Genomic DNA, 11,239 nt, shown 5'->3' with positions numbered 1-11,239 from the left:
AAACACTTTCGCATGTCGAGATGTTCATGATGTGTGTGTGTGTGTGTGTGTGTGTGTGTGTGTGTGTGTGTGTGTGTGTGTGTGCTGGCTCATCAGCTGCTTAACGGGCACACGCGACGCAGAGCTTGAAGGTAAACAAACAACGGCTTATCATAAGCATATTATCGATACTTATTTACACCGTTGGCATTAAGATTAACATATAAACGTTATCTGACTAACATCTAGCAGCTAAGATCTGTCTGGAAAAATATTCAAAGGCTTTTATTTTTATAAACCGCACGGACATGAATGCATTTGAGTGTTCTGATTGGCTAAAGTAGACGTCTCACGTCAGCATGTTCTAGAAGTGCACACGCTCTTTCCGGCAATCTTCCTTTTGCGTTCACACAGCGCAGCATTCTGGCAAATTACCGGTAATGTTACAACTTCTCTTTCCGGAAAATAGCCGGAACGAATTTACCGGTATTTTCAAAAAGGGCCTGATCACACATACAGACCTTTCCGAAAAATTGCCGGTAATTTTCCGGAAAGGTCTGTATGTGTGAAAGGGGCTAATGAGAAGAGATTTTATGGAAGCAAAAAAAAGTCCAATATCTCTCAAATAAAAATTGCATGAAAAAAATAAATTTGTATTTTGGGGAAACTCTGCTTGAAATTATCTGTATTATTAAATTGTTCATTTCTTACAGTAAAAACATACAAAAAATAAGAAATTAAGTCAAAAGAACTTGTGGTAACCATGCCATTAAACACTGTTGAAAAAGCTTACCTTACTGAACCTGGAATATTCCTTAAAGTCTTTCTCCAAAAACAAAACAAACAAAAGAAAGTCCTGGTTATTCTTGCCCGTGGACCTTCGTGATGATTACAGCATGGACAGAGTTTTACAACATCAGTACAACGTCCCCGACTCTGGGGCTGCGAGTGAAACAACATGGCTCTGTTCACTTTTACAGGCATGAGATGATATCGTTCAGAGTTTTACCAAGCGCCTGTTAAAAGGGTACGTCCATCTACTCAGGAAGTATCCATCCGTCATCCGTCCAGGAACGCTCTCAGACCGAAGACTGGTCCCAAACCTACACCACCACCAGGATAAAGAGGTCACTTCAACAATTCAACTTTCGCTGTCTGACGCAAACATCAAAGGATGCCCATTTAACGTCTGGTTTTCCCCAGAGACTCTTTACTTTCTTTAGAAGATATTAAACTATAAAGCTGCGGATGTTGATGCATTTGTTTTGTTTGTGCATGCATGAACGTCGATGTGCGCGCCGCTAGAAGGACACACAGTTTACGTGGCAGTGTCTCATGCGTACCTTGTTGACGGGGGTCAGCTGGGTGCGTACAGAGCTAGTGTGCAGTCGTGTCCGCTCGCGGTCTCTCTCGCTGCCGCTGCTCTCGAAGCGACCGGGAGACCTCTCTCTGCGGCTGTCTAGCACCGGACGGCCCGGGGATTTCTCTCGCTCCAGGGGCCGGGCTGGAGATTTGTCTCTCCGGAACTCGGTGCGGCCCTCGCGGTAGCGGTGAGGAGTGCTGGGCTCGCGGTGCAGGGGCCCCTCCTGGGCTCCAGGACTCGAGGCCAGACGTTTGGAGATGTGCTCGTTGTATGTTGGTGGACCGCGCTTGTTGGGGCTGCTGTGGAGATTCGGGTAAATGCATGATGCTTTGACTGCACACAAGATGATTCATAACATGCATGTGAAGTGTTAAAGTACACATGAGGTCAAATCTAACCATATTGATTTGGTCAGCTTCACATTGCTAGTTTTGTGGTTAACAATTAATTTGTGCACGTCATTAAGACCAAATGCCCTTGTAATCTGAAATTGAAATCTTGAAATGCACTTCCTGTGCTGTGTTTCAGTTCAATTCTCAGTAAGGATGCAATGATTAATCGATTTCACTATTAACCACGATTTAATTCGTCACGGTTAATTAATCATAAAGGCTTTTTAACACTGCGTTTCAGCATGGAACAACTAAACAAAGTTACGCCAACTGTGCGCTAGTCAGTGTTGGGTAAGTTACTTTAAATACGTAATAGATTACAAATTACTGACTACTACTACAAAATTGTAATCAGATTACATTACTAATTACTTCCTGTAAAAAGTAATCAGAATACTTATTACTTTATTTTGAAGTTATTTTAAAAACAAAAAAATATGCCAGAAGGTATCTTCAATCCCAAACCTGCACAGCAATCCAATTTAGTCTGTTTAGGCTGAGTTTAGGCACCGGTGTCCTCCTTGGTGACGAGTATTGTAAATAATGTTTTCGGTTCAAGTACTTGCAGTTGCTGGTCGAGTTGAAAGTAATCGAAAATTTATAAGAAAACTGGACATTGACTGAATTCCACAGCAGTATTTTTGTTTTTACACTTAATAAAATCAAAGTAATGTCTGAATTTCAGTTGACGAAGCAGCCACTGTCGTAAGTAACCATTTCAGCTCGCTTTCTCCAGCAATAGGGTATATGCCGAGCTAGTGCTGTTCCCATGCTGATACACTTCCGGTGACCTGTTATTGTGAACTTTTTTCCATTCTATACGGTTCCTTATACAGCATCGATGTTGTAATGTCATTTAAATACATTGAGTTAAATAAACTTTAGCATTTATTTGGTTGCTCAAGCATAAAACAAGACAAAAAGCTGTTTACTCGTACGCGCCCGTCAGAATCGGCAGGCTAACGCAGAAGCTCCATTGAATATACTGGGGTAAAATAAATGCTCATATTATAAAGATATGGCGGGGGAAATGTAATTTAATGCAGTGCTTCTTGTACAATCTGAGACCCACTTTAAATCGGATATCACTCAGCTAGTGGAGATTGCTGATTTTTAAAGAAAACAGACCTTAAACGCACTGGATTTTGCATTGGCATTCAATTCGCCGGAAGCGCTTAACCCAGGTTACTGGCAAATTAAAAGTCATATTAGCATGCTTCGGCATATACCCCATTTAAAAGCGCCTGTTTATTAACTGACTGCGCAGCGGAAAACGTGATTTAAAAGAAGCATTTTTTCTGCTAAAAACTATAATGGTGATGCAAGTAACGCAATTTCACTGACTTAAGTAACATTAATCAAATTACATAAATTTAAAATGTAATTCGTTACTTTACTGCAGGGGTCACCAATCTCGGTCCTGGAGGGCCGGTGTCCCTGCAGGATTTAGCTCCAACTTGCCTCAACACACCTGCCTGGATGTTTCAAGTATACCAAGTAAGACCTTGATTAGCTTGTTCAGGTGTGTTTGATTAGGGTTGGAGCTAAAATTTCCAGGACACCGGCCCTCCAGGAACAAGTATGGTGACCCCTGCTTTACTGCGTTCCTCAAAAATGTCATTAGAATACAGTACAGTTACACTCAACTCTGGCTCTAGTTTGAAGTTCTGAGTTTGTACACTGAGGCTAATACGTACACTGGTTTAACTATAGCTGAGGTTATTAACTAAGGGCCGTTCACGTTATTGCATCTTTTGTGTGCGCAAGTTCCAAGTTAAAATTGCATCTAGTTGAACGAATGCCACAAGCGCACCGCAAGTCTCGTGACAAGAACTGACCGATCCGCTTCATACTTTTTATAGACTATACACATTTCTACTCTGAAGAGAAAAAAATTCTAAATGAAAATACCAAACATTTTTGTAATATAGTTAATCAAATGTGCCTTGAAGATAGAGATTTAGCAGTCTTTCACTATATTTGATCTTTTTATTAGGAAAATACTTATATATAAAATAAAAAATACTAATATGCAGCTTAGATTTACATTAGACAAAAATTTTTTTTAATACTTTATATTTTAATTGATTTATTATTCTGACATTTATTTTCAGTGTAAAATTATTACTTATGTTTCAATGTCAAAAAGGTTTTTCACTTATTTTTAAGTCCAAAGAGAAATGAACAATTGTTTGTTTTTAATATTATTATGTGCTATGTTATTTTGAGCTGCAATAAATAACACTTTCTCACTATACAGAGTTTTCATGTGATTTTCTACACTAGTAGTGTTCTTAACTGTAAATAAAATGTGTTTATTCCTCAGACTAGATTGGTAAAACCAAAATCTATAATCATTGCATCCCTAATTCTCAGATAACTTAAGTCTGAGATATTGGGCGTGGTTAATATACTTCAGTCACGCCCACTCTTTTCTCATTTAATATTCAGTTTCCATAAGAAACTGCATCACAACTTTAAAAAAAAATAAATAAATAAAGTTGCAGCTTCCAGTTCATGCAGACTTTAAAGATGGACGTTTTTGTGAAGTGGTTTTACCCAAGCAAAAAAAAATAAATTAATGTCTCGTTTTCAGAAACAGGTCAAAATTAATCTGCCAATTGGGTAGTCACAAAAAAAAAGAATCTTGATTTAAAGCATTTATTTGGACATTATTTCTGAAAAGACAATATTTATTTGCTTGTCTAGAAATTGTTTCTTAATTTAAATTTTTTTTTTTTTGATATTTGGACTAGAATCAAGACAAAAACTTGTTCCAAACCTTTATGAGTTTTTTTTTTCTTCTGTTAAACACAAAGGAATATATTTTGAAGAAAGCCAAAACCTGGAACCATTGAGTTCCATAGTATTTCCTACTATGAAAGTCAATGGTTACTGATTTTCCGCTATCTTTATCATTTCTTCTTTAGTGGTCAACAGAAGACAGAAACTCAACAGTTTGGAAGCAAGTAAGAGAGAGAAAATAGTGTGTAAATGTTTGGGTGAACTATCCCTTTTAACCCTAATGCTGTGTGTAGCTTTTTAATTCTTTGTTAGACATATTGAATTTTCCAGAATGAAAATTCAGAGATTTACTAAAATCAAAATGTGATAGAAAGCTGACATGAGCCACATTGAAAATCTAGAGCAGAGGCGCCCAAACACTTTCTTATAAAGGGCTAAAAACCTAACTTGATTGAGGGTTGTGGGCCGAAAGGTAAATTAAATCTCAATATCTGTGAAATAAATACCTGTCATTCCTTTTAGACAAGACGGTGGGCCTAATAAAATTTTACCATGGGCCAACTTTGGCTCACAGGCCCTAGTTTGGGCAATTCTGGTCTAGAGCAAGCACAAAATGATTCCAACCCCTGGAAAATTCAGACTTAAGGTTACTTTTACTCAACCAGCAGACCAGAAATGACACCAGCTTCTCCCAAGAGATAATAAGATGTATAAGAGGCATGCTCATGGAGATAAGAAATTATCAGCTTTACTTACATTTGAACAAAAGCTCAAAAGTCAGAATTTGCCAGGGGTGTGATTAATTTGGAGCTTTAAAAATTATTAGCCCTCCTGTGTTTTTCTTTTACAAATATTGATGTATGACTGACCAAGGAATTCTTCACAGTATTTCCAATAATATTTTTTTCTTCCGGAGAAAGTCTTATTTGTTTTATTTTGGCTAGAATAAAAGCAGTTTAAGGTAAATATTAATAGCCTTCTTAAGCAATATTTTTTTTTTTCGATTGTCTACAGAATAACTATCGTTACTTGCCTAATTAACAAAGTTAAAACACTGAACAATATCTAGTCAAATATTATGTGCTGCCATCATGGCAAAGATAAAAGAAATCAGTAATTAGAAATTAGTTATTTGTGTTCAGAAATGTGTTAAAAAATCTTCTTTCATCTAAAAACAGAAATTGAGGAAAAAAGAATAAATACAGGGGGGCTAATAATTCAGACTTGAACTGAATATACTCGCTTCAATCCAGCAACTTTTATTTGTCCAGGCATTGAAAAAGGAAGCACACCTCCTGCTGGAGCCGGTCCTCTGCAGCTCTCCAGACTCCCGCACCAGACTGCCCTTACAGCAGATCACCCGCAGTTTGTTCTGGTAGGACGAGGCCAGATAGATGGCACCAGACGATATGGCTGGACCCAGATAACGTGGGTTAGGAATGTCCAGGTGAACCAGACTGGGAGGCCTGTGTGTTTGAAGAAGATTCAGTGTCATTTTGATTAGGGCTGCATAATAAATAGTTTCAGCTTCCAAATCATAATGTGTGCATCCGCAATAGTCACATCCCATACATATGCATTGTGAAGTTGACTTTGCATTGTAGTTTTTAAATTTATATATACAAAAATATAAAAGCATGCACTGCTTATTTCACTTTTATCTTTGCTTTATTGCATTCATCTATGCTTGTGGTTTGTTTATTACATTTTATGCATGACTCGCTCCCCTGCAGAATCATCCCAATCAATCAAAATGACTATATTTGATAACACTTTAGGGACCAATTCTCATTATTAACTTGCTTATTGGCATGCATGTTAGTAAGATATTGTCTGCTTATTAGTACTTATAAACTACACCCACCGGCCTCTTTATTAGGTATACCTGTCCAACTAATCGTTAACGCAGATTTCTAATTAGCCAATCGCAAGGAAGCAAATCAACGCATTTAGGCATGTAGACATGGTCAAGACGAGCTACTGCAGTTCAAACCAAGCATCAGAATGGGGAAGAAAGGGGATTTAAATGACTTTGAAAGTGGCATGATTTTTGGTATTTCAGAATTTAGCTCGGCAACAGTAACTCTAATAGCCACTTGTTACAACTGAGGTATGCAGAAGAGTATCTCTGAATTCAAAGCATGACCAACCTTAAGGCGGATGGGCTACAGCAGCAGAAGACCACACCGGGTGTCACTCCTGTCAACTAAGAACAGATAACTGAGGCTGAAAGCATTGATCTAACCTGCCTTAAATCAATGATTCAGGCTGGTGGTGGTGGTGTAATGGTGTGGGGGATGTTTTCTTGGCACACTTTGGGCCCATTAGTACCAACTGAGCATCGTGTCAATGCCACAGCCTACCTGAGTATTGTTGCTGACCTTCTCCATCCCTTTATGACCACAGTGTACTCATCTTCTGATGGCTACTTCCAGCAGGATAGCGGGCCATGTCATAAAGCGCAAATCATCTCAGACTGGTTTCTTGAACATGACAATGAGTTCACTGTACTCAAATGGCCTCCACAGTCACCACATCTCAATCCAATAGAGCCTCTTTGGCATGTGGTGAAACTGGAGATTCACATTATGGATGTGCAGCCGACAAATCTTCAGCAACTGCTTGATGCTTTCATTTCAATACGGAGCAAAATCTCTGAGGATTATTTCCAGTACCTTGTAGAATCTATGTAGTTCTGAAGGCAAAAGCGGGTCCAACCCAGTACTAGTAAAGTGTACCTAATAAAGTGGCCGGTGAGTGTACAAATTCTGCATGATCTTATTTTACATCCCTAAGTCAATACCTAAACTACCTTATAAATAAGGACTAAATCAGTAGTTTATTGTTGCGAAAGTAAAATTGAATGGTCTGCTAATAGCGTGAACTGAACCTTTAAATAAAGTGAGACTATAAACTCTTTCAAAAATAGTGCTATTCAATTATTTGGTGAAATTGTGATATTTTTTCTGTGATATACTGTATCCATACAATGTCAGATTTTTCCAATATTGTGCAGCCCTATTTGTGATGCTGTTATTGGTGTCCTGTGTGCATTCGTGTTGCTGAATGTCCTACCCAAGAGCTGCGTGTCCCTGAATCTCAATAACATCCAGAGAGTTGAAGTAGGTCACGAAGAGATACGGCTCTCTAAAGGCTGGAAACAAACAGATGCTTCGGTTAATGAGTCTGGAGATTCTCATTATTGCATTCTGGATTAGTCAGGAAAGGAAAATGAGTTACCGAACGTCAGGGGAAGTCGACTCCACTTCAGATCATCAGGGCGACTTCTTCGACCGTAAGCATCCACAAAAACTCCGATCTCTGTTAGGAGAAGTCAGAAAACCATGTAGAAATCAATGCAGTTTATTGTATTGCTCATTAAAAGGCAAATAGGGAAGGCTAAATCATCAGTGACTTTGCTTTTGCTGGAGCTTCTGTATATATTTAATATCCCAGAGTATGCAGTTTTTTTTTTGTCTCTTTTTTTTTTGCAGAATGCTGCATTGAAGTCACATTTCATTTAATTCAGCTCCTAATCACGTTATAAATACTAAAAATAGTCTAACAATATAACAATAATAATAATAGTATAATAATAATAGTAATAATAGTATAATAATAACAATAATTATAGATGGATAAAAATTCAAAATTGTTAATTTACATGTTTAACAGAAATAAAAATGGTTATTATTAGGGCTGCATGATACTTGCGATATTGCTGTTGACTATTGCAATAAAATAAATTAAAAGTAACTAGTAACTATTAACTTGAGTAACTTCTTCATCAGATACTTTTTTACTACTTTTACTTGAGTAAACATTTCCGCAAGTACTTGTACTTTTACTTTAGCATAGATTTTGGATACTCTACCCTTCCTAACATCAAGACAAACATATAAAAAGTTATGCGTCTTTGTAATGCGTGTCTGACCGTGGAAACACAGCAGATATTCCTCCTTCTGCGGAGTGCTGGACACCTGGACGATAGAGATGGGGAAACTGTGGGAGGATCCGGTGAAGACAGCCGACGCCAGCGACACGTCATTCTTGTCCAGGAACTCTGCCAAAAACAGTCCATCATGCAAAACGCTGTTTACATAATGCTCAATTACAAATGATAAGTGCCGGATCATGTTCCCACAAGCGGCCCGCCAGCCGGTGCAACCACAGAGATATCGGCACTGCAATATGCAAATGTGGAGAAAATGACTGCAATGACTGGCTGAAACCTTTTCAATAACACAGCCATCAATCTCCAATGAGACAGGAGATATACATCGGATGCCAGACCATCTTTTTTGGACTGACTTTCATCTAACTGGGCGCACACTGGGTGACGGTGATTTACGTACCGTCCAGAACGCACTGCTTCATCTCGATCTCGTAGAATTTATTGGTACCAATGATGATGCTGTAGCTGGTGAAGTGGATGCAGCTGCACGGCTCCAGAGTTTCAATCTCCTGTGAGATGAAAAAGACGGATCATTAGAGGGGTGTGTGTGTGTGTGTGTGTGCGTCTCTGGAGGAGTCTTTTAAGTCACACCAGAAGGAAAAAGCACGTCAGACATCACAGCTGTTTGTGAAGGAGATACATTGCTAAATTTCAGAAATCAAAGGGTTATTGTGAACTTGTCTCACCAAACCACCGACAATTGACAAATCTCAAATATACAGTTCTTTCATAACAGTCTGAAAACACAAATAACGGAGCAATACAGACATTAACATATTTCATTTTTGAAGTTTCAATTAACTTATATGTAATTTTGGATTTTTTTTTCATTTACATTACCACCGTTTCACTGTCTTGAATGTGAGAGAAACCAGGACGCCCTCTTCTCTCCCCTCCACCACACCACATCACAACCTCACAACATTATGCAAATCTGAGTGCGCCTCACACAGGTGAGTGGGCTTGACAAACCACCTGTGGAAAACACACTGTTCTATCTCTCTTCTATCTTCTATCTCTCTTCTATACTCTCTTCTATATATCTCTCTTCTATACTTTAACCAACACTTGCACCAGACATTAGTGATTGTTTATTGAAGCTTTCTGAACCAATGAAACTTTCAACTCAATTGTATAGGAAAAAGGTTCGTTACTCAAAGCTTTCCAAATGAGAGCTCAATGAGGACCCCTGCTAGTTAAGTATGGAAAAGCACTGTGTTGCAAAAACGTCAAATGTTCACAACCGACCAGCTCATACCTGTAGTAATACAACAATAGCAATATAAACAAATTACCCAATTGCTGTAGTCGGTTGCTCTAACAAGGAGGCTAAAGACCATGGACTTGATTATGAAGCATACTAAAGTGTATTAGTGTATTATTTACAACAATTTTGAATATATGCTACAGTATATTGTAGTATAGTGTCCAACTGAGGCCAGCTGGTGAAGGCAGCGCAGAAGCCTCACTCCCCATTCGCCTCCCATATAGCAATTTCTTTTTTGATCCTTGCTCGGACCGAGTGGGTGAGTGTAGGACCAGTTGGAACACGATAAATGTAACTACTATTGATTACCTTGGATTTTGCTACAGTAATCCTTGGTGTAATGTTACATACCTTATGTAACCCACTGGTCCTACTGCACCCAACCCGGTCTGAGCTGGGATCGAACCTGCGGTTCTTTGCATGGGAGTTGGTTACTGTAACAAGGAGGCTAAAGACCTTGGCCTCTAGCATCTGTCACTAGAGCACTTTTTGATGTAAGAGTGAGGTTTACTTGCAGAGCGCTTTATATATATAAATTAGGGGTGTAGCGGTTTACATAAATCACGGTTCGGTTCGAAAGTGGTGTCACGGTTCAGTACGTTTTCGATACAACAAAAAAAGAAAAAAGCCAGAGGATTTCTGCTAAGCAGCAAATAAAACAAATCCTTCTTTATACTCGAAACAAAAAGCTTCATATAAAAAATAAATGTAATAATGTAGTAGTTAAACAAATAACAAATAAAACAACAATTTAGTTTTTATATGTTATTTCAATCTATTTATAAGTAATTTGTTTTCTTCAGACAGCACAGATCTGCTTGATTTGATTGTCACCTGCCATTTTAGTGGATCTGAAAGCAGGAATTATCTGACTGAAATGGGCTTATAAAGGAATAATGTAACAAGGCTCTATTACATTTAACATTTTCTTAAATAATGAACCTATTTTCTTGGTAGCACCGGCGCTTCCAACTTCAAAAATGTAGGCGCACCAGACAAAATTTAGTCGCACCCACCAAAAATGATGAGCACCGTTACTACACATTTTATATGGACAGATTCTATTATATATTTACACTCTAATCACAATTAACAAATAAACAAAAATCTGCATGCACTCACCGGCCCTGCACACACTGCTTGATGTGAATGAGATGACAGCATCATGATGATTAAATGAAGGATTACATAATTGACAGCTGTGATTGACAGCTGATATGAACCAATGGATTTGCATTCTGTTGTAGCGCATTGGGCCAGTAAGAAAAGCTTGAAGGCGGGGCAAGCATTGCAGGCTTTTTTGTACTTCTTCTCTTTTATCTTTTTAGAAATTAGTCTGAATCGTTTGGTTTGTAATGTGTACCAAACCGAAAGTCTCGTACCGAACTGTTCAATAGAAATACGCATATCGTTACACCCTTAATATATATATAATTTATTTTAGTTTTTTTTTTAATCACAAAATTTTCTGCAACTTTGGTCATTTTTTGTACATAAATCACAAAAAGAATTGTGTAAGAACCTGGGGGTTTGACAAA

General features: G+C 38.2%; 1 protein-coding gene across 11 annotated transcripts in view; it reads right to left on the bottom strand.

Annotated features, from left to right (window-relative positions):
* Positions 1 to 187: 187 nt before the first annotated feature.
* Positions 188 to 11,239, bottom strand: part of citb (citron rho-interacting serine/threonine kinase b) — a 130,321-nt gene continuing 119,269 nt past the window's right edge. For 4 of the 11 annotated variants that reach the window (XM_087264075.1, XM_087264079.1, XM_087264080.1 and 1 more), the window contains 7 exons: positions 8,835 to 8,943; positions 8,414 to 8,542; positions 7,720 to 7,800; positions 7,555 to 7,633; positions 5,772 to 5,945; positions 1,323 to 1,641; positions 188 to 1,082 (listed from right to left, as the gene is read on the bottom strand). In XM_087264075.1, coding sequence (XP_087120201.1) covers positions 1,059 to 1,082; positions 1,323 to 1,641; positions 5,772 to 5,945; positions 7,555 to 7,633; positions 7,720 to 7,800; positions 8,414 to 8,542; positions 8,835 to 8,943 — 915 coding nt within the window. In that variant the 3' untranslated portion in view covers positions 188 to 1,058. Of the gene's footprint in view, positions 1,083 to 1,155; positions 1,676 to 5,771; positions 5,946 to 7,554; positions 7,634 to 7,719; positions 7,801 to 8,413; positions 8,543 to 8,834; positions 8,944 to 11,239 lie in introns of those variants that run through there. The other 7 variants (XM_087264076.1, XM_087264082.1, XM_087264085.1 and 4 more) reach the window with 3 other exon arrangements.

The sequence above is a fragment of the Danio rerio genome, chromosome 8, assembly GCF_052040795.2.
Source record: "Danio rerio strain M-AB ecotype USA chromosome 8, GRCz13ab, whole genome shotgun sequence".
In the NCBI taxonomy this organism is placed as follows: domain Eukaryota; kingdom Metazoa; phylum Chordata; class Actinopteri; order Cypriniformes; family Danionidae; genus Danio; species Danio rerio.
This window is presented reverse-complemented; position numbering and strand designations above follow the sequence as displayed.